The sequence below is a fragment of the Staurois parvus genome, unplaced genomic scaffold (assembly GCF_062004578.1).
Source record: "Staurois parvus isolate SC_StPar_1 unplaced genomic scaffold, SC_StPar_1.0 ptg000493l, whole genome shotgun sequence".
Taxonomy (NCBI): Eukaryota; Metazoa; Chordata; class Amphibia; order Anura; family Ranidae; genus Staurois; species Staurois parvus.
This window is the reverse complement of record NW_028318289.1, coordinates 423,024-447,470: the sequence shown is the minus strand read 5'-3', so window position 1 is coordinate 447,470 and position 24,447 is coordinate 423,024. Positions and strand designations below refer to the sequence as shown.

Here is a 24,447-nt window from a genome sequence, read left to right as displayed (position 1 = left end):
ACTGACACCAATGATGGGGCACTATTCCACCCCCCACTGACACCAATGATGGGACACCATTCCTCCCACTGACACCAATGTTGGCACACTATTCCTCCCACTGACACCAATGATGGGGCACTATTCCTGCCACTGATACTAATGATGGGGCACTATTCCCCCCACTGATACTAATGATGGGGCACTATTCCTGCCACTGATACCAATGATGGGGCACTATTCCCCCCACTGATACCAATGATGGGGCACTATTCCTCCCACTGACACCAATGATGGGGCACTATTCCCCCCACTGATACTAATGATGGGGCACTATTCCTGCCACTGATACCAATGATGGGGCACCTATTCCCCCACTGATACTAATGATGGGGCACTATTCCTGCCACTAATGCCAATGATGGGGCACTATTCCTCCCACTGACACCGATGATGGGGCACTATTCCTCCCACTGTTTTGCATTGGAAGAGGGGTAGTCTTATACGGCGAGTATAGCCCAAACACTACATTTTAGCAGGAAAAGTAGGGGGTCGTCTTATACGCCGGCAAATACGGTAATACATTTTCTGGGTTTATGCTATATTTAAAATAAATTATTTTTGCCCATATGTCATGTAAAAGTTCACAGTGATTTCTGGGAGCAACTTACCTTGCAAACACAGAGCTTCTTGTGAGCTGAAATGGACAAAGATCCAGCAATGATGTACTGTAAAAAAAATGGATATTACAAAAGGTTAAATCACAATAATCTGTATTTATGAAAGTATATGTAAAAAAAACAGAACTATGTTGTCAAATCATTTACTTCTGTTCAAAGCCATATAGTCTGGTGCCCAACCTTGCTGTCTCAAGGATGCATGTGGCCCATTAGTGCTGGCCCTTGAGTTGTGTGGAGTGTCTCCAGTCTCCAACCATACGTGTAGTATATCCTGTAGGTCAAGTGTGGGCAATTCATTTTCCCAAGGGGCCACATGAGAAACTGAGACTGTTGTTGAGGGCTGAACCAATAGGATGAACTTATTTCTGCTCAATTAAATATTCCAGAGATATGGGTAACTGAACACAATATCTCACTTAAAACAAATACAAAGTAGAAATCCATAGAGGGAACCAACCTTATGTAATATGGTAAGCTAGAACCTCCTTGGGTCAAACATACATAGAGTAAACAGAGAAGCCTGTCTATGGGAACCCCATGAGGGTATTTATTAGGGATGCATTGACACTGGTATCAGTGCAGATACTGAGTATTCGTGAAAATGCTCCCGATACCTGAAACCAATACTTTGCAGTGTGATTTGCATCCGTATAAAATGTATGGACACAAAATGCACCACAAAGACTAGCATGCGATTTGAGCAGGAACGCGGTGCGATTCCAGGGATGTTTAACTCCTATCGCCTGACTCCTGGGACATGTAGATCCGGGCAAGAAATTTTGTCCTACATTTAGCCCGGCTGTGGGCTACTCCGGTGCTGGCAGAAGCTGAAGAGAGAAGCTTGGCTTCTAGTCTGGCAGTTCAAAACCCTCACTGCTCAGCACATGACAGTAGAGGAGAGGGCGGGGGAGCGGTGTTTTTATTTAGTGCGGTTGCCATTCTGAGTAAGTACACGGACTCCTATCTCCTAGAAAACATCACTTTTTATCTCCTAATGTACTGTATTACAGTCTGTCCTGGCCCCGCACTAATAATTCTCTGCAATGAAAAGCCAACACAGTGAGTTTTGCTTCTCTTTCCACAAGAAGTGCATACATACTTTCCTGACTTCTTCCTGTTGGCTGTCAGTCCAAGGACACTGAGCCTCCTCCAGTCCTGGCAACATACTGCTCAGATCTGTGCCCCTCTGCTGTACCCCACCTGTAATGGACATCTCCTGAAATCCTGACCAAGTGCACTGTGCTATATGACACTCAGCATCTGCAGTACAGTCACATAGGGCACACTACACTCACCCCCCACCCCACTTATTCCCAATGTCCCCCTCCCCAATCTCTAATGCCCCCCTCTGTTCCACTTATCTCCAATGTCCCCCCACTTATATAAAATGTCCCCCTCTCCTCCACGTATCCCCAGTGTTCCCCCTCCTCTCCCACTTATCCCCCAATGTCCCCCCTCCCCCCCCCCACTTATCCCCAATGCCCCCCCCATTTATCCCAAATGTCCCCTTCTCCCCCATTTATCTTCACTAATATTCTCCCTCCTCTCCCACTTATCAACAATGTCCCCCCCACACTTATCCCCAATGCCCTCCCCACACTTATCCCCAGTGCCCCCCCCCCCCACTTTTATACCAAATGTCCCCTTCTCCCACACTTATCTCCAATTTTCCTCCTCTCCCCCCACTTATCCCCAATGCCCCCCCCCCACGTATTCCCAATATTCCTCCACTCTCTCCACTAATCCCCATTGCCCCCCCTCTTCACCCATTTATCCCTTATTCCCACCCCTCTTCTCCCATTTAAACCAAATGTTCCCTTCTCCCCTACTTATCTCCAACTTTCCTCCTCTCCCACCACTTATCCCCAGTGCCCCCCCACGTATCCCCAATGTTCCTCCTCTCCCTCCACTAATCTCCAATGTCCACCCTCTTCCACCACTTATCCACAGTGTTCCCCCTCCTTTCCCACTTATCCCCAATGCCCCCCCCCCATTTATCCCAAATGTCCCCTTCTCCCCCACTTATCTCCAAGTTTCCTCCCCCCCCCTGTATCCCCAATGTTCCTCCTCTCCCTCCACTAATCCCCAATGCCCACCCCTCTTCTCCCACTTATCCCTAATGCCCCCTCCTCTTCCCCCACTTCCCCTACTTATCCCCAATGTTCCTCCTCTCCCTCCACTAATCCCCAATGTTTCTCCTCTCCCTCCACTAATCCCCAATGTTTCTCCTCTCCCTCCACTAATCCCAAATGCCTCTCCCTCTTCCCCCACTCACACCTAATGCCGCCCCTCTCCCCCTCTTATCCCCAATGGTCCTCCTCTCCCTCCACTAATCCTCAATATCCCCCCTCTCCCTCACATTAGAAATTAGCACATTGCCCCCTACCCCTATTTAGCACCAATGCCTCATTACCTTGGCACCAATTTCATCCCCTATCACCCCTTAGTACTAATGCCCCTCGCCCCACTTAACATTGCACTTCTAATGTAAGTTTTAGCTGCTCTTCTGCAGCAGCCCCTCTCTCTGATACTCTGTAGGTGGGGGACAGAGGATTTGGGGGTGGGAGGAGAGCTCTGTACTAGAAGGGGGGTTGTAAACTAGTCTGTAAGATGTGCATTTCTAAGCCCTGCACTCTGTACGTAACTCACTCCTGAACTCTGCAGTCTGAACTCAATGCACTCCTGAACTCTGTACGTAGCGCACTCCTGAACTCTGCACTCTGTACGCAGTGCACTTCTGAACTCTGCACTTTGTACGCAGTGCACTCCTGAACTCTGCACTCTACGCAGTGCACTCCTGAACTCTGCACTCTACGCAGTGCACTCCTGAACCCTGCATTCTGTACGCAGTCCTGAACTCTGCACACAGTACACTCTTGAGCTCATCACTCTGTATGCAGTGCACTCCTGAACTCTGCCCTGTGCAGTATGCACTACTGCTACTTAACAATGCTCCATTAGGACCCTCCCACTGTTAGGTAGTGGTGTGGTGAGGGCGTGGTGGAGTTCCTGCACCTATTCTCTGAGAAAAAGCGCTGGCGGGCTGGCCCGTACGATCAACCAGCCAGCTCAGAACCAAAGCCACTCTGCACACCTCTATGATATAGGAAACAAGAAGCAATGAGAATACATCACCATCGGTTTCCTAGGCACCATTTTTAAAAATGGAAAGCATTTGATCACCCAATTTTGGTGTGATCAAATGCTTTTAAGAACAAAGGGATCCTTTGAGACCCAGATCTCTCCATAAAGAGTACCTGTTACTGCCTATTGCTGTCACAAAGGATGTTTAAAAAAATATATAAACATTTGGGGGTTCTAGGACATTTTCAGCAAAAACTAAAAAAGATTAAATATTTAAGTCACCATAATGCCCCTTTTTGTTTATAAAAGCCCCAGTTATTCCTAAAAGCACCTCTGCCTAATAAGAAACATGAACCCTTCATATTTTGCATTCTAGGAAAATTATTATTATTATTTTTTTTATTTATCAGGACAGGTAGATTATCATGAGGGACAAGTAGATTGGGACCCCGATTTAGTCCCTTGGACAAACAGTTTTTTTTTAATTTCCACACCCCTGGATTCCTGTCCTAATCTCATGCTGTTCCCCCACTGCTGCTATGTGAACCCAGGTTTATCATTTTGTTCACATAGAAGTGCAGGAAGCCTCCCTGCACCAAACCCATGCCATCACAGAAGGAAAAGCCGGGGATTTGAAAGGGATGACAGTATGGCTTTTGATTGGTCAGCACTGTCACAGTGCTGACCAACCAGAAAACATATAGCCCGTACTGTCATCCTTGCAAGAGGAGGAGAGAAAGCAAGAGTGGAATATGGGACAACCACTGCTGCTTTGCAGGTCTGGGGATTTGAAATCCTCATGGCTTTCTCTACTCCTTGGAGGGATGACAGTATGTGCTAGATGGCTTCTGATTGGTCAGCACCGTACTGTCATCCCTGCACTGAGAGGAAAGAAAGCCATGGGAATTTCAAATCCCCAGACCTGTGAAGTGGCAGTCCCAAATCCCATCATTGCTCAGCAGCAGTGGCAGTTCCCGAGCCTCTCCGATTTCTGGTTGTCTATAAGCTGCTGCTTAGGAGTGAGGTGTTTATGGAGTGTGGGGAACATACCAGCCAGCCCCCGGGGACCCAAGGAAACGTTTCTTCATCACCTCCATGTGCAATTACTTTGGGCTGCAGGCAGGGGAGGAGGTGGAGGACTGTCTGGAGCTAGACCGGTTCCTGGATGATGCCAGTGAGTTAGTTCTGTCCGTCCGGAGGAGCAGGGCCAGGGACACCTTCTCCAGCGAAGTACAGACACAGAGGGTGCTGGGGGGAGGGGGCTGAATCTTATTGCAAAAGAGATGTCACAGAAGGAAAAGCTAGGATGGCATTACTGATTTTGATTGGTCAGCACTGTCACAGAGCTGACCAATCAGAAGCTGTCTAGCCTGTTCTGTCACCCCTGCAAGGAGAGGAGAGAAAGCCACAGGGATTTTAAATCCCCAGACCTGTGAAGCAACTTTTTCTTCTCTCCTTGCAGGGATGGTAGTACGGGTTACATGGCTTCTGATTGGTCAGCACCATGACAGTGCTGACCAATCAAAAGCTGTATTGTCACCCCTGGACTTAAGAGGAGAAAAAAACTCGGGGATTTCAAATTCCCGGTTTTTCCTTCTGTGACAGCATGGGTTTGGTGCAGGGAGGTTTCCCACACCGCTCCTGTGAGCAATAAACCTGGGTTCACACAGGAGCAGTGGGGAAACCACATTTTATTTGGACAGGAATTGCACTGCATTCCTGTTCAAATCACATGCTATTCTTTGCAGGGCAATTTGCGTCTATACATCTTGCCTTGACGCAAATCGCACTGCAAAGTATCGGTAAAGGCAAGTGCTTGACCTAAAGTATCAGTACTCACCCATCAAAAATGGGTATTGGTGCATCCGTAGTATTTATATGTTCACTCCCCTGGTGTGTGATATCACTTCCATAGCAAGGCAGAAGTTTAGGCCAACTAGTTGGGGTGTAAGCTCCGACCCCTGGGGATTGGGAAAAGCAGCTGGCATAGATGGAGTGGCTGTGCTGCGGGCTTCTTCCCTCCTGCTATGCGCTGCTGCCTATAGACAGTTGTGAACTGTCTATAATCTATGCCAGGATCTCCAAACTTTCTAAACAAAGGGCGAGATTACTGTCCTTCAGACTTTAGGAGGGTTGGAGTGCCCAATGGGAGTAGAAAATGTCCCAGTGTCAGTAGGAGTAAAAAAAATGACATAGTGCTTGTAATCAGTAGAAGTAGGAATAGTGCCTAGTCATTGGTATTAGTTGGAGGAATATTGCCCCATCATTGCTAACAGTGGAAGGAATAGTGTACCATCATTGGTATCAGGGAGAGGAATAGTGCCCCATCATTGGTGTTAGTGGAAGTAATAGTGCCCCATCATTGGTGTCAGTGGGACAAATAGTGCCCCATCATTAGTGTCAGTGGGATGAATAGTTTCCCATCATTGGTATCAGAGGAAAGAATAGTGCCCCATGCTTGGTATAATTGTGAATAGTGCTCCATCAATGGTATTAGTTGGAGGAATAGTACCTAATTGTTTATATCAGTGGGAAGAATTGTGTCCCATCATTGGTGTCAGTGGAAGGAAAAATGAGCCATAATTGGTGCCAGTAGAAGAAATGGCGCCTCCTTGTTGAAAGCAATAGAAGGAATAGTACCCCGAGATCCGGATAGAGGCAAGCAAAGGGCTGCATTCGGCCCATGGGCTGCAGTTTGGAGACCACTGATCTACTTCCTCAGTACTTTGTTTCCTCTCCTCCCTTTGGCTAAGCAAAATGGCAAGTAGTCATTCAGGAGAGACTTGGAGGGCATTTTGGGACATGTAGTTTTGAGGACTGGAATGTCCATTGAAATCTGTGCAGCCTAGACTACAACCCACACAAAACCTTTCTACAGAGGAGGAGAGAGTGTGGGGTTTTCCTGGGCAAAATCTCTACCAGAGGGTCAGCACAGACTGTGAGTGTGAGAGGATCATGCTGTGGAGTGGTCCCTGGGAAGAGCCAGTGGGCGGAGAGTGGGGTGCAGTACCCTCAGAGAGAGAAAGAGAGAGAAGCAGACATTGTAGGCTACAGACTTTGCTGGACCACAGACAGGAGTCACCCCTGCAACCAGAATGAGCAGACATCGGTTAACAGGACCACTGCTATTTTGATGCTGGATTTGGTGAGAGGGCATTATGGCCCAATACTTGCTATTTCTGCCTGAGACTGAGCCATTAGGAACTATCTAATCAGACACAACATAGCTTTAATTCTGCCCGTAGACCTTGTGGACTGCCTTAAAGCTTGCCAACAGCTATTGGGCCCAAACTAGGCTGGCTGAAGAGTCAGTACTAAGGACTGCCCCAAACAGTTGCCACCCTGAGGCCTATGCACCTTTGTTTAGTTGAAGAGGTACCTCTTAGGAGACACTGCACCTTACCCCAGTCGATCCCTTAGAGTGCACTCTAAACCAGTGTAATAATAGTACCACTCATTCTGCATTAAACATTTATCCACATTGTTTGTTATGGATCTGTTAATTCATATATTAATCTCAGTTAGTGATATAACCTGATCTTAGCTATTTTGGTGTAGCTATTACTCTGTCTAGCAGACTGTGTTAAAAGTACATGTGGTATGCTCATGTATGCTCTAACTGCCATTTATCCTAACCTGTATCAATAGATTGAGCACATTTACTACTTGCAGGTGTGTGTGTTTTGTTTCTGGTAATAACTCACAGCCAGGTAAAGGATACTTGTACTTGTGTCTTTATATGTGTTTGCAGTGATTCTATTCAAGCAGGTGTGTCAGAGGGGCGGAGGTTGCTCTTGGAGTTGAGAACCCAAAATTACCAAGTAGCTTCTGTGGGGGTGGCACTACACAAGATTGGTGGGAGATGCACAGATACATATAATGAATGAGACAGAAGCAGGGAGATCCTTGCACTGCAGGTCCTTTAAATACAACTTATCTTAAGCTCCAAATCTTTTGAGCCTAGCAGTTATAGGCTCACACTGTTATTATCTCACACTGAAGATATTCTGCTATAAGCCTTTTTCCAATTGAAGGATGGAGGAAAGCCATGACACTCCTTAGTTAGGAAGAGTATCTATGAGGAAGTTTATGGTTTACGCAATGCATGGTCATAGGGTTCTCCAAAGAAGTTTAATTGTTTGGAATTTTCCCTTAATCACAAACCTGAGTGCAGTCACAAAAGGGGTTGATGTCGGCCAAAAGTATGGGCTTGATGGTCGGGCTGTAATCTGGTTAGGCCACGCTGGGCCTTACTTAAAATTTCCACTGTTCCACTCATAGAAAGTTGTGAACTCTGGGGAAACCCAAGTACAACACCATGCTTATGCCCTGAGTCAAAGATGCTGTGCAGTAAGAGGTTAATTCCCCTTCTTTATTTTCCCTATGAGTGTGTCCCTCTACGTAACAGTTTCACATGCCCTGATGCCATGGTTAGTGCCACTTGAAGAAAAAAAAAACAGATTTGTTTCTGTTGTTGTGGTGTTACTATTATGGCAAGGTGAGAATCTTGTATCAGGTGGTGTCTTACGGCCTAATCTTAAATTATCTGTTCAGTTCCTGCATCTACCTGCCTTTGTGCTCCTTTACATATTGGGAGCACTTTGCGGTATTCCTTTGTACAGGCCAGAACTGGAGTTAAGAGTGTGGTAGAGGTGGCGCCTGAAACATAACCCTAAAAAAACACAAGGAAGGAATACAATCAGTCTTCTTTTAGCCCACATATTGTATGTAGGAACTCATCATTCTATATTATTGAAAGTAAATATTTGTTAATTTTAATATTTTACTTGTTCTGGATATGATTAGAATTTATGTAAACTTGGTCTATAGGAAAGCGACAACCATGGCTCTTTTTGGTCAGCCACAGCTAGCTATATGGTCCACCTCACCTGGGCAAGAGAGAAACATTTTAATCTAGCATTGCAAGAGAGTTGGAGAACTCAACAGCAGTGCCCACTCCTGTTTCATGTTAGCTTCACCTGACATTGGTGTATTATATCTTTATATAAAGCTCATTGGATGCTCTCTCTAAGCTGTGCCATATGGACTTTGCAGGATTGTGGTGCACTAGACTAATGACCGCTAAGCGAACAGTATCAGAAGCCCATGCACATAGCCCTGCCTTCCTATTCTGTGGCAGATTGGAATACCTCTTTAGACACAAAAAGGTCTTGCCATTCTAGGCCCAGTTTTAGGCAGCTAGCCTCTGGCCTAATGAGTGGTCCGAGAGAAGAACACTTTTTTCCTAATTATTTTCTCAGCAATACTAAAAGATACACTTTAATATCCATTATCTCTAAAATGTTTTACAATTTGTTTCTAGGCAACCCTTGAAAGGATTACATGGAATATAACTGAATCCATTTTGTATACACTAATACAAGATGCTAGTTTAATATACATATATGAGATATGTGCACACTAACAAAACTGTCTATGTCAGCTTCATGTAGAAATGAGTGTTTTTGCAAACCGTACAAAAAAGCAGATAAAGTTTACTCTCACTTCTGAAAAGTTTTAACCACAACTTGGGTGTTAGGTCAGATTAGAGCCATGGTCTGGGCGTTGGGTCAGATTACAGCCATGGTCTGGGCGATAGAGCAGATATGATATGATAGATAAAGCAGAAGAGTGAAAATGCAAACCTCATACAATAATTGTTGAGTTAAGGTAAAACAATGTACATGTATTTGATTGGAAGGTCTGAGGGTGTGTTTGCCTAAAGACTACAGTATAATAACCCTGATGTTATGCCAATAAAACTGAAGTGTTTGCAATCTCAACTGAGGTGATTTGAGTGCATTCACTTTCCGAGATCTCGTAGCTGTGTCCAGGTGTGACCGTTGGTATCTTGAGGGGGCCCCTAAGGAACAGGAAAAAGACCACCTACCTACTTTCAGTGGTGTCAGAAGTGGGATAATTGCCAAGGTAAGTGAGAGTTTTATTTTTTTTAATGCTTTCTTTACCGAGGTAATTATTCTGAACTTCAGGGAAATTTGGTGGTTGGAGTTTTAGGAGCGAGACTAAGGGATTCTCGGCTCGGGGAATAATACCAGGACACACCTGGCACAGCACTTTGTATAATTTGTAAAAAGTGTGTTATTGTTGTTTTTTTGTCTTGTTTGTTAGTTTACTAATTTACTGCTATGGGTAATTCCTCAGGTAAGGAGGAAGGACCTCGTCATGTGCCGCCACAAAAGTTGATTAAGTTGTTTAGAAAAACTAGAAAGCTGAGGGGAAAGAACACATCTACCTTAAATGAAACTTGTAAAGAATATGTAGCAAGGGTATCCCCTTATGATATTTATTATGTTAATCCCTGGGTGGATAATTTAGTGGGATGGTCAAAAAGACTGGGTGGAGCTAGTTTTCCTTGTGAAGGGGGAAATGACACTATGTGTATGGATATGATTAGAGGAATGTGTTTGCATGAACAGCCTCAGGTAGGTATCTGGGGGACTGGAAATCCAGATTGGGACAAGAATTATATGTATGAAGGGGGTAAGAATTGGTTGAAGTATGCACCAGGCTATAAGACTCTAATTGTAGCAAATGATTTCACACCACCACCGCCATACAAACACAGCGAGGCACGTCCTGTCCCTACAGCTCCACATGCAGCCACATTATACCCAGCACTCCCACAGGTAAAACAAGTAGATGAAGATGAAGAGGTTCTTATTGCTGCTTCCCAGATACATACAGGGGAGTCAGAAGAATCTAGCTCAGATGGGGAAACTGGGAGTGTTAGTCAAAGGGATACTGAGAGGGGTAAAGGGAAAGTAAAGAGGAAGATAAAGAAGGTAGAAAAGAGTGATAGAATTCTTAGGTCAGCAGAAAGTAACAAGGGGGAAGTTAAAGATGAGACAGCTGAGCTAGATATGATGAATTCAGCCTTTCCATTCATGATGATTGGGGAGCAGCTGATTTTAAAGGCAATAGATCCCAAGGTTTATACACGAAAACTTATTCCTGCGCCAAAACTTTCCAAATAACACTCTAAAAATGCTGCTGTGCCAATCGTGAAAACACAAACAATATAAATATAAATAAACAGCGCAAATTTAGATAATTAATCAATATAATAAATCATATAAAATAGGTGCATAAATTATTCGTGTTTGCCCTTAATCTTAAACAAAAACACCCAAAGGTCCATGTGCTGAAAACATAATTAAATTGTAGAAATAAAAGTGCCAACTACTTTCCTTCAGAAAATACTTTCACCTTCCACCAGTGCACAAACCAACATCGAATACACTCACCAGAACTTGGTGAGTAAAAGACCTTTAAGGAATTTTTAGGGATCCTAAACTCTCTTTGGTGCCACGCTAGGGAAAATCTTCACCCTCCGAATAGACTCCACCATCCAACCAAAAGAAAAAAACTCACATAGCATAATATTGTCACACAATAGTAACTTTTTCCAAATGGAGATTAAGGCCACTCACATGTTAAACACTTGCTAAAGGCATGTTTATTATGTATAAAAGGCTTCAGTTCCAGCAGATATACAAACTTTTCCTTCCAGGACTCTCACATCCACAGTGGAACAAAGACAGGACTCCTCTTAGACCAAACAGTGAACCAAGATGGCCGCTGGAACGCACCGCTCAGCGTGCGTTCCACTCACCGGAAATGACGTCAGGCGCATGGAGTGTGGACCGGAAATGCGTCAACGCGTTTCGCCCCTCCCATAGGGCACTTTTATTTCTACAATTTAATTATGTTTTCAGCACATGGACTTTTGGGTGTTTTTGTTTAAGATTAAGGGCAAACACGAATAATTTATGCACCTATTTTATATGATTTATTATATTGATTAATTATCTAAATTTGCGCTGTTTATTTATATTTATAATAGATCCCAAGGAGCTGGATGCTATAGTACAGGGATGCCCTAATCCAAGGAAATCCCCGAGTGGAGCGGTATCCTGGTTAAAAAGGACATGTGTAGGAAGGAACTATACAATGGAAGATTGCAGGTTGATAATTGAGAAAGTATTGGGAGATATTACAGGAGAGTTTGAATGGGAAAATTGTAAAATTTTTAATAATGAAGATGGAGCTGGTTACAAAAAGTGGGACCCATCACAGGGAGTAGATCAGTATCCTTTACGTACTAGAGCACAATGGGATGCTGCATGGGAGGAGGTGACATGTGAATTGTTTAGGCTGTACAAACAAAGGAAGTCATTTGCTCCAATAGTAGCATGTCGACAAAATGTCACGGAGACTGCTACTGACTTTATTAAAAGGTTTAAGAAAGTCTGGTTGGAGGACGGGGGAATGGATCTGATTGGTAGAGAGTGTGGATCACTTTTTATCCAATCTTGGATGAATGGGGCACTACCATATGTTAGTTTAGCAATTAGACAATTGTATGATGGTTGGGAAGATAAATCTGCACTAGATTTTGAAAAATGGATTCTTAGTAAAGATGCAGCAGGAATTTTTGAGAAGGGAACAAAGAAGCCCCAAGTACAGGCACTGGCACATAGGGATGACTGGGAGGACAGACCCAGGGAGCGGCGTCAGTACCAGCGCCGGCCCTTTAAACGGGTCCTACGATGTTACAATTGTGGGGAGGAGGGGCATTTCCGTCGGGAGTGTACTGCTCCAGGAGTACAGTTTCAGAGAAGGGAGCCCACGGATGAGGAGAGACAGTTTGATGAGGTGAGAAGGGAACAGTCAGCCGCCAATAGGCGAGGTCAACAACAGTATCCTCAGGGACAACGCCCCAGGTACAATGTGGACTGGACTAATAAAAATAAATAGGGAGGCCAGGGTCCGCTCGAGCATGCTTCTTCAACAGTGCCTTTGTTTCCATCTTTTAGTTGTTCCGATTCATTTTCGGAAAATCCCATGATTACACTTACAGTGGGTGAAGTCCCCTGCACTTTTTTAGTAGATACAGGGGCCACTGCCTCAACATTAAATAAGGAATTTTTAAAACAATGGCATTGTAAGTATGGGACCCCCCTGGATATTTACTCGAGTAACACTCGATCAATAGGGATCGAGGGAAAGGAAACCCCCACTTGAATTACACCTCCCCTCCCGGTACAAGCAAAAGATGGACAGGTCTGGTATCATAAATTTCATGTGCTCCCGCATTGCCCTGTGTCCCTATTGGGCCGAGATTTGTTAGCTGACCTTAAAGTCGTGATGTCTATCACGGAGGAAGGTATGCAATTGGACACACCTTTCCTAATCTGTCCAGCTATGGATCATGATTTAAATAAGCTCCCTGAAAACCTATGGACTAAGAACACAACGGATGCAGGCCTCATTGACTGCACACCGTATAAAGCCACCCTTAAAACCAGGAACCCTGTTTATCATAAACAATACCCACTGTCCAAAGAAAAAATAGACGGACTTAAACCTATTGTGGAGGATTTTAAAAAGAGGGGAATACTGAAGCTGGTAGTATCCCCCTACAATACTCCCATTAATCCGGTAAAAAAGCCCAATGGTGAGTGGAGATTAGTACAAGATCTCAGGGCGATTAATGATCTGGTCATTCCTATTGCCCCTGTAGTCCCAGATATAACAACTTTGGTAAATGCTATACCTGCCAACGCCACACATTTTACAGTAATTGATCTGTCAAATGCATTTTTTAGTGTCCCAGTTGACCCGGAGACACAGGTATTGTTTACTTTTTGTTTTCAAGGGGAGAGGCTAACCTGGACCCGTCTCCCTCAGGGCTATGTAGACTCGCCGGCAGCATATACCATGGCCAGTAGATCCATGCTCAATGACTGGGTACCCACCCATGGTTCAGTACTTATCCAATACGTGGATGACTTACTGCTTAGTTCTGTGAGCGAGAAGGCATGTCAGGCTGATTCATTATCATTGTTACGGTTTCTGGCTGATCAGGGACAGAAAGTCTCTCGCAAAAAGATGCAGTTTGTGGCACCACAAGTTGAGTACCTAGGATTTGTATTGTCTGAGGGCCAGAGGGGGCTGAGCCCAAGGAGAGTGGCAGCAATATGTCAACAACCAAAACCAGAAACTAAGGTTCAGATGCAATCCTTTCTAGGTATGGTAAACTATTGTAGACAGTGGATTCCTGACTGTTCTTATTATGACAATGTATTACGCCAAGTGACACTGAAAGATCAGCCAGACCGTATTGAATGGACGCTGCCATTGGTGCAGGCATTTGAATATTTGAAGACAGCACTGGTCTCGTCTCCTGCATTAGGGTTACCGGATTATACTAAATCTTTTCATTTGTATTGTCAATCTGCATGTAAAACCATGGCTGCAGTACTAGCTCAAGAGCACGGAGGTGCCATGAGGCCGGTAGCATATTTATCAAAAACAATGCCCATCCCGGTCCAGGGCATGCCGGGGTGTCTCCAAGCTTTGTCTGTGTGTGCCTTGGCTGTGGAAATGGCATCTATCATAGTTTTGGGGAACCCATTGATATTACACACATCTCATCATGTCCTACATGTACTGAAAAACATTAACACTCAACACATGTCAGCACAACGCCTGGCGGGATGTGAAGTAATTTTGACATCCACCAATAATCTCACAGTTAAATACAGCCCATCTACATCAGGACCATCTCTTTTATTGTCCTCCCTGCTTAATCTTCACAACACAAGGTCACCAGAATTGCAGGAGGAGCACAATTGCCTGGATGTTATCCAAGCTGACACTTCTCTGCGACTATATATGTTGGAGACTCCGATTCCTGGAGCCCCTGATGTGTTTGTCGATGGATCTTGTACACTCCCTAGTGATGCTACATACATCACAGGGTATGCAGTAGTAGAACCACCTCTTATTATTGAAACAGGTTCCATCCCCTACCCCAGTGCACAAGCAGCTGAATTAGTGGCCCTAACACAAGCTTGCACTCTTTATCAAGATCGAGATGTTAACATATACACAGATTCTAAATATGTCTTTGGGGTTGTACATGATTTTAGCCGTATTTGGCAACGCCGTGGTTTCACTACGGCCGATGGCAAGTCAATATCCCATCATTCTTTGATCCAGGATTTGCTTGCTGCACTCCAACTTCCAAGAAGGATAGCGGTCATTAAAGTGCGGGCACATACTAATGCCAAAGACCCAGTCACAAAAGGCAATGCTATGGCAGATGCAGCTGCAAAAACTGCAGGGCAACTGCATAATCGAGCAGATCTATCTATGGTAATGTTGTCCACTCCATCCCTACTGTCAAATGAGCTTTTAGGTACACTGCAGGCACAAGCCTCTGAGAGTGAAGTTGATTTTTGGGCTAGCAGAGGTTTGACACAAGACAAACATGGTCTTATGTCAAAAGAGGGGATTGTAGGACTTCCACAGGCAGCTGCTGTATTATTCATTCAAAATTTTCATGGTGTAGGTCATAAGGGAAAACAGTCAGTGGAGAAAGAAATGCGCAAACAATTTTGTGTATGGTTTCTCCATGATTTGGTGGAGGAAACATTGGGAAGGTGCCTTACTTGTTTACAAAACAACCCTGGGCATGGCCAGCATGGGAAACATGAACATTTAACACCCCCTGAGGCACCATTCACACATCTACAGATAGATTTTACACATCTCCCTAAATCAAAAGGAGATAAGCTGTTGGTGGTAGTAGACAGATTTTCAGGTTGGCCAGAAGCTTTCCCATGTAGGAATGAAACAGCAGAGACAGTGGTCAAGGTTTTGTGTAAGGAAATCATCCCTAGATGGGGTTGTCCTTTGTTCATAGAAAGCGATCAGGGACCAGCTTTTACTGCAGCAGTGACTCAGGGAGTCTCAAAGGCTTTGAGTATTCAATGGAAGCTCCATATTCCTTATCACCCTCAGAGTTCTGGAGTAGTGGAAAGAATGAATAGAACAATTAAGGATAAATTAGTGAAAGCCACGGGAGGGACTCTGAAGAATTGGCCAGCTGTGTTACCTGCTATACTAGCTGAAATAAGGATGACACCTCATAAACGGAGTAAGTTGTCTCCCTTTGAGATACTAATGGGCAGACCATTCCCTACCCCTTGGACTAGACAGCAACCCCCTCTGTGGCAGAAAGGAGATTTAGAGGTGATACAGGCAGAATATGTAAAAGCATTGTGTGAAAAGCTGAATAGGGAATATTGTGATGTTGCCGCCTCTTTTCCTTTACCTGCAGATCAACCAACCCACCCCTTCGAGGTAGGTGATCAAGTGGTGATCCGAAGACTGGATCCAAGGGTGAGACCCCGGTTTGGAGAACCTACAGTGATCGTGGCCATTACACGTACAGCTGTTCTTACTGAAGGATCAGGCACCTGGATCCATGCATCAAGAGTCAAAAGGATTTCCCAAGATGAGAGACACAAGCAAGCTGATCAACCAACAGAAGAAGGAGCCAAGAACTTTGCTACCCAACCTATTGGATCCCCGTGAGGACTGGATGAACCTGATTATTATCTTATCAATAGTGACTATTATCATCGTCCCACTCTGGTTTCTATTGGAGAATCCATATGATAGAAAGGGGCCAGTGGTTCAAAAACCCTCTGGGAGTTCAGGATGGGTGGGGGATTGTACCTCATCACAACTGGATGAGAATAAGTCATGTACTACATTGATATGGAATAGCCCATCTGAATCACATATGGTACAAGGAGCTAACCAAACATATACCCATCTGATACCTTTTAAAGGTCAATGTAAAATAGACATTAGTACTACACATAACTTTACATGTTGCATTATGGATGAGTGTAGTCAGGCACTAACTTGTACATGGAATGAAAGTTTACTGTTACATGTTCAGAAGGGAAGCAAAGTGGTTGCTAATTTTGGGTGTACCATACCTGTAAAAAGACAGAAGAGGTCTACAACTGAAAATATGTCATTACTGAAGTTTAAATATAAGTATGCTAAATTCTCAGGGTTTAAAAGTTGTTGGGTTTGTAGCATGCTCCACCCTGAAACTATGAGCATACCCATATATGCAGTACCCCTAAATGTCACAACTATGTTGGAGGGTAACCTGAGTATTATATTAACTAATGTTACCACCCAACCTAAATTTGAGGTATTGGGGGTTGTTATGAAACCCAAATGGTGTTTTCATCTGGGTAAGGGGTCGAGAGAAGGGGAAGAATTTTGCAGTAAATCTGAATTAAATATTACTGGGAAGGAACCTACAGGTGGTCATTTTATACAAATAAATACAACTGAGGGAGAATGGGAGAATTATATTAAAAAAATAATTGACCAAAAAGATCACCCGAAACATTACGGATTAGGACGAGTTTTTATTAATTTAGCCCTAGTGGGTTACCCTGACTCCAATGTAAGCAAAGGATGGAAAAGCCAATCAGTAGCTTTTACTCAGGGAGTCCAGGTGTGCTGTGGGAAAGTTTGTTACCCATGGATTCCCCGGGATCAGGAGGGTTGGTGCTATTTGGCCACTTTGGTACCAGTGATGGATGTTATAGGAGGAGAACATAGTGATGCCCTATTGGCCAGTAATCATCCCTGGTATCCTCTGAAACATAGATATAAGAGAGATTTGTTCAAGGTAGAAGACCAGGCTTGGTCATGGTTTCCTACATGGACTGGATGGGGAATAGAATTAATGTGGAGACTTAATAACTACTCACTTATTATGGATCAAATAATAAATGAAACACAAGCTGAAATAAGTCTTATTAACGTAGAATTACGGGCCTTAAGAAAACAAGTGCTTATTAATGAGATGAAGGTAGAACAAATTGGTGCAGCACTGACTGGGCTTTGTGAATCCACCACTGATTATAAGTGCTGTACCTGGGTACAAAATACAACCGCTGAAATACCAGATTACTATGAAATGATTAATAAGCATAGGGTAAAGGTGGAGGATCTCCAGGCTGAAGCTAGAGCTATAGCTGAGGATGGGTGGAATCCCTTTAAGGGCATAGGAGATGGTTCCTGGTTTAGGAACATATTCAGCAGCTTTAGAAAATTGATCTCCCTCATGATTATGTTTTTCTTATTGCTTTTTATGGGATATCTGTTATACCGAATGATCATGTGTATCAAAATGAGAATTAATGAGAAGGAAAGGGAGGAAATGTTTTTGCTTCAACAATATGAGGAAATGCATGGGATTGAGACGATAGGGAGAGTAAGTCAATAAAGTGTTATCACTATGTGATAAAAGAGGGGACTGAAAGGATTAAATGGAATATAACTGAATCCATTTTGTATACACTAATACAAGATGCTAGTTTAATATACATATATGAGATATGTGCACACTAACAAAACTGTCTATGTCAGCTTCATGTAGAAATTAGTGTTTTTGCAAACCGTACAAAAAAGCAGATAAAGTTTACTCTCACTTCTGAAAAGTTTTAACCACAACTTGGGTGTTAGGTCAGATTAGAGCCATGGTCTGGGCGTTGGGTCAGATTACAGCCATGGTCTGGGCGATAGAGCAGATATGATATGATAGATAAAGCAGAAGAGTGAAAATGCAAACCTCATACAAATAATTGTTGAGTTAAGGTAAAACAATGTACATGTATTTGATTGGAAGGTCTGAGGGTGTGTTTGCCTAAAGACTACAGTATAATAACCCTGATGTTATGCCAATAAAACTGAAGTGTTTGCAATCGCAACTGAGGTGATTTGAGTGCATTCACTTTCCGAGATCTCGTAGCTGTGTCCAGGTGTGACCGTTGGTATCTTGAGGGGGCCCCCAAGGAACAGGAAAAAGACCACCTACCTACTTTCAACCCTCATTTTTATTCTTTTTCCCCAACCTAAACTAAGTAGATTATATAATCATATTATAACTTGTGTGGCCAGGGTTACTGAAGTAAACTACAAAGGCTTGCAAATAAAAAACCATAGTGGCACAGTCCACCATGCAGCAATTTCCTCATCAGCACATCTGACAATGTCTGGAGTCACAAGGGTTATGTACGAAGCCTCTTTTTTTGGGGTGGCCAAAACCCTTCCCTAGAATTAATATTACCTTAAATCCCACATAATTTATTGCCAGTTGTTAAAATTAGCCCTCTCTTGAAGGATAGCTAATAAGTGATTTCTGCTTTGTTGAATTGTTGTGACTTATCATTGCTGAAACAAATTCTGCTCAGATTATCATGCATAGTAATTCATGCATCATAAAGATTAATAAAGAACCTGGCCCAGATGGCCTTTATCCATTTATCCTCAAAGAATTGAGCCCTGTTACTTCAAAGCCATTCATAATTTTTAGAGATTCTCTAAAAATTGGCGTAGTACCACTGGAATTTTTTTATTTAAAAAGGATCTAGGGATTTAACAAGTAACTACAGACCGGTTAGTTTAACTTCTGTAACCCATTGTAATATTATTACTTGTGTAAGGGTGTGGAGGCATGGATAAATACTGATGTGTAATGTTAAACTGTAATATGCCTGCAATATGCTCTTTGGTCAGTAGATGGCAGCAAAGTACAGGAATCGATTCTGCAGTGACCTTTGCTAAGACAAAATAAATGCTAATTTACCCTATAAAGTTTAATGAATGCTAATTTAGGGGTGGAGTAGAACCCTCAGAAGGGTCATAGTGAACTGTAAATACAGGTTTGAGGCTGCAATTAAGAAATTACCTACTGCATCACAAACTCTATGGGAAGGGGAGGAGTTCATGTGCAGAGGAGGAAGTGAGGGAGTCTGTGTCTGGCTGGTGTATGCTGAGGATGTCTGGAGAATCTGTGTTGGGCCTGGAAGAGGATTTACAGCTCACAGTGGAGTCTGGCGATGGCACCTAGGGAAGACCGGGAAACAAGTGACTGTATGGTCTGGTTCTGGAGTGGACCAGTGGATCAGGAAAAAGCATCAAGAGCCTGCCAAGGAACTATAAGTGCGGCTTTGCCGCAGCGCATCGCACCACACGTGTTCAGTGACATTTTGGATATACCAGAAAGCTACAAGAGACATACTCCACTTTTCTTTGGATTACAAATAGTGTTGCGCAATACTTAGGGTGCACCCCAATGTTATATCTTGCTCAGGAACATTCAGGCGCAGCCAGGCTGCTTTCTGGACATTGGGGAAAAGTCCACAAGTACAGGGTTAGTGTTAGACAGTATTATTCTTACTGTATGGTTATGCGCTGTTATCATTCTGTTTATGCATGCTCAACTACTTGTTCACTATAACTGTTCAGTAAACGTAATTGTTGTAAAAGAACCGCTGTCTGTGTCTGTGTTGCATCATGAACCCTCTGAATCTGTGGGCCCAGCCCTCCGCTCTCTTTCATTTGCAATACATTAAAATGGATGTTAGATGGCGGTGGTCTGCCATTCAGGGTCACTCACAAGGACAGAACAGCCCTCTGGAACTTGTATGCTGAATAGCAGGACTCAGCTGGTGAGCAGGGCAGTCAGGGACTACATTTCCCAAGAAGGGCAGTGTGTGGGCGGGGCATATAAATATCAAAGAAACAAAAAGGGATGAAGCGCTCCACGATATCCACTCCACCATTTAATGGAAAGACTCAGCAATTAGATGATGTGAGTACATATGAGAAACCGAACAAAGATCCTCTCACCCGACACTTCCGAAGTAGTAGAGGAGTTACTGTGGAGCCATTGGGATAAAGATGTATATTGATGATTGAGAGTCCAATCGGTGTGGAACATCACTATATGATTTTTGGCCCCTAGGGGTCGAGTGAAGGAGGTGAGGAGGCACTCTAGCCACTGGAGGATTTAAGCACTAGAGTGAAACTTTTGATTAGAGCACAGATTTGAAGTGGAGAAAGAAGAAAACGCACTTTTTGATATATATTTATTTATTTTTATATATATTTATTTATTTTACATGAGAGTGTTAGCATGCATTTTGCACTTTATTACATATAGCATGTTTATAATGATTGATTTTTAACACTTGTACCTTTATGTAGTGATTGTTCACTGTGAGCACATTTATATTATCATTTAAGTTGTATTTTATATATATATGTGATTTGTGAGCACTAGTTACTTTTATACACACTGAGTGTGTGCACTATTTTGTACCTATTCTAACCTCTTGGTGGCAGACTGGTTTTTTTTTTTCTGCTTGTTTACACATTTATATTGGATTGATGCACTAGTCACTTTACTCTTATTAGTTATATTCTTCTATTATGCATTTTTATTAGGTTTATTTATCTAGTACCCTCAAGGCTGAGCGCTTCATCCCTTTTTGTTTCTGTGTCTTTGTGGATCCCAAGGTATAGGATTTAGATGATAGCAGCTTGCTCTGTTTCTAGTAACTCTGTGGAGCGCAGGTGGTTATCTATATAATATAAATATCAAAGCCCGGGAGATTGGTCAGGAGAGTGCAGATAGAGACTGAAGGGGAAGGAAGTGTGCTGATGGCTGAAGTGCTAAACTAGACCGCAGAGCCAGGATTGGAGAGAGAGGAAGAGCGGAAAGAGCCTATTGACCGCCAAGTCTGCCACGCTGTCCAGCAGGCCAATCTGACAGCAGGAGACCAGACTGAGTCTAAGCTGAACAGTCCTTGGACAGATCCCATTTGCAGAGAAAGACAGACTGCTACGAAGCAGGATTCCCATTAATTTAAATTTTTGCCTTTAATGTACAAAGGGAGCTGTCTTTGCCGATAGACATTTATGCCAATTGTTGCTGTTCATTGCTTCAAATCTGCCCATGTTTAGTGCCTTAAAGGGGACCCCACCCTAATTTGCTACCACCACCAGGGAAAGTGTTAAATCTCCCTTGTTCCTTCACTATTCTTGTGTTGCCATTCCAAGGAACTATATTCCTATAAGGGACCGCCTGGCGGTACCACTAGCACTCCACTGAATAGGCGTCCCCAGCGCACGGAATCTAAGTCCCAGGGTGCTTGTTCACCAGGGCCCCTGATGGTGGGGATGGACTTGGAGCTCCCCGAGACCAGGTCGTGACTACTGGGTGCGTCCGTCAGTGGTAGTAGTATGCGCCAAGGGCTCCCACGGGGAAGAGTCTGATGTGAGGAGGTCAGAAGACCCCACTGCAAGGGATGGATGGATGAGCAAGGTCAGACGGGCCGGGTCGGTAACAGAGAGGACGGCAAGGTACAAGGCAGCGGGCATAGAATGGTCGGGTCACACGCCAGGTCAGCAACAGCAGGTCAAATCCAATCAGGGGCATTCAGGAGAGAGGTCAGGCAAAGCAAGGGTCAGAACAGGAGAAAGCAGCAAGGTCAGGTATAATCCGGGTCAAAACTTACAAAGGGTACAGGTTCACAGGTTCACAGGTTCACAGGTTCACAGGATGCAGGGAAGACCAGAAGGCACTGAATGACAGCTCAGGGCCATTTAAATATCCCGCCCTGCGCTGCCATTGGTGCCCAGCTGGCGGCCGCGGCTTCTACTGCGCATGCGCGAACTCGAACGCCGCGGCCGGCCCGGACCTAGTGCCCGTGTCCCTGCACAGGGCGGTGCACTGCGCCTGCGCCGGGACCATCGCGGCAGGGATCGAGGAGATCCCTGACATTGCCCCCCCCTGCGGGCAGCCTCCGGATGCCCACCCAATCTCTCCACCACGGGTGATCGCGAAAAAACCTCCGGACAAGTCTGGGTGCATGGACATTATGGGCTGGTTCCCAAGAATTGTCCTCAGGGCCATAGCCCTTCCATTTGATAAGGAATTGGGTCTGGCCTCCCCTCCTTCGACACTTCAGGATTGTTTCAACCTCAAATTCTTCTTCTCCCTCGACCGTTACCGCTTCCGGGGGTCTAGATTCCCGGTCAGGGAAGGCATCTGGGACCACTGGCTTCAGCAGGGACACATGGAAGACTGGGTGGATCTTGAGCGTGTCAGGGAGGATGAGTTCGTAGGCTACTTCATTAACCATCCGTTTAATGCAGAAGGGGCCTATAAATTTGGGTCCCAATTTCTTTGACGGGCAAAGCATCTTTAAATTGGACGTCGCCAGCCAAACCTTCTCCCCAGGCCGCAATACCAGATCTCCTCTCCGTTTCCTGTTGAATGCTTTCCTGTAGTCTTCCTGGGCCCGACTGATGGCCTCTTGAAGCTTCTTATTGTTCGCGGCGAAAAACGTTACCACATCTTGCGTTGCAGGTACTGGGCATTCCGAGACCAAATCCGGGAGGAAGACTGGGTGAAAGCCATAGTTGGCAAAGAACGGGGACTGTCCTGTCGCTGAGTGGCGGGCGTTGTTGTACGCAAATTCCGCTAGAGGTAGAAGTGGCATCCAGTCATCTTGAGTAAACGAAGTATAGCATCTTAAGTATTGCTCTAAGGTCTGATTGGTCCTTTCGGTTTGACCGTTAGTTTGAGGGTGGAACGCAGAGGAGAGAGACAATTTGATGTCCAGGGCTTTGCACAGTGCTCTCCAAAATCTTGACGTGAACTGGACCCCCCGGTCCGAGACAATGTCTTCGGGGACCCCATGCGACCTTACTACCTCACGAATGAAGACTTGCGCGGTCTCGGCCGCCGAGGGGGTTTTCTTCAACGGGATGAAGTGGGCCATCTTCGACAAGCGGTCCACGACCACCAGGATTGCCGTGTGGTCTAGGGATGGCGGAAGCTCGACTATAAAGTCTAATGAGATCTTTTGCCAAGGCCGTTCAGGAATAGGTAAGGGTCGCAGCAGATCACAAACCTTGTTTCTTGCTGGTTTGTTCTTCTGGCAGGTGACACAGGACCTTACATAGCCCTTAAAATCCTTAGCCATGTCTGGCCACCAGAATGAGCGTCGGAGAAGTTCCAGGGTCTTTTCTGGGCCAAAGTGCCCCGCCATCGGGTGGTCATGGCAATGCCCCAAGACCAGGGTTCGGGCTTCTTCCGGCACCACAATTCGATCTTCCCTCCATAGGAGTCCCCCCTTGTTCTGGAGCGGCCCTCCGCCTGGGGTAGAGAAGTTTGTGGATGCCTCCATTAGCCTGGAACGAAGGTCCGATTGAAGGGCAAAGAAGTTACCCGAGGACAGGATGGTGTCGGGTACTGGGATCTCCTTGGCGTCTTCGTACATCCGTGATAACGCATCCGGCTTAGTGTTCTTTGATCCAGGCCGGTACGTAATGTGGAAGTTGAATCTTGAAAAGAATAGTGCCCATCTCGCCTGTCGCGGGCGTAGACGCTTGGCGGTTCTCAGATATTCTAAGTTCTTGTGGTCAGTAAATATTAAGATGGGGTGCACCGCACCTTCCAGTAGGTACCTCCATTCCTCTAACGCCGTTTTGATCGCTAGTAGCTCTCGATCACCGATATCATAGTTCCTCTCCGCTGGGGTAAGCTTCCGTGAGAAGAATGCCACAGGATGGAGCAGTTCCTTGGTGCCTTTTCGTTGGGAGAGGATGGAGCCTACCGCATTCTCCGATGCATCTACCTCCAAGATATAGGGCAGGGCGGCGTCTGGGTGACCCAAAATGGGTGCCGAAGTGAACAGCTTCTTCAAGGCTTCGAAAGCTCCCTGCGCTTCTGGTGTCCATCTGAACCGGGTTCCCAGCTTGGTTAGCTGAGTAATGGGGGAGACCAGACCCGAGAAGTTCTTGATGAACTTCCGGTAAAAATTTGCAAAACCGACGAATCGTTGGACGCCTTTCCTGTCTGTGGGTTCAGGCCAATCCAGTATTGCTGCGACCTTCTGGGGATCCATCGCGACCCCCGCGGTGGAGATAATCAGGCCCAAGAAGGCAATGCTGGATTGTTCAAAACAACATTTCTCTGCCTTGGCGTACAACCCATGCTGCCGCA

General features: G+C 44.8%; 1 protein-coding gene and 1 long non-coding RNA gene across 2 annotated transcripts in view; one reads left to right on the top strand and one right to left on the bottom strand.

Annotated features, from left to right (window-relative positions):
• Positions 1 to 24,447, bottom strand: part of LOC149452163 (high affinity immunoglobulin epsilon receptor subunit beta-like) — a 61,816-nt gene that overhangs the window by 27,069 nt on the left and 10,300 nt on the right. Inside the window, exon 4 of the mRNA XM_089689702.1 lies at positions 651 to 707. Coding sequence (XP_089545828.1) covers positions 651 to 707 — 57 coding nt within the window. The remainder of the gene's footprint in view (positions 1 to 650; positions 708 to 24,447) is intronic.
• LOC149452164 (uncharacterized) lies at positions 9,560 to 18,358 on the top strand. The gene is made up of 2 exons (XR_016314919.1): positions 9,560 to 9,671; positions 15,892 to 18,358. It is a non-coding gene; the product is annotated as an uncharacterized LOC149452164 (long non-coding RNA).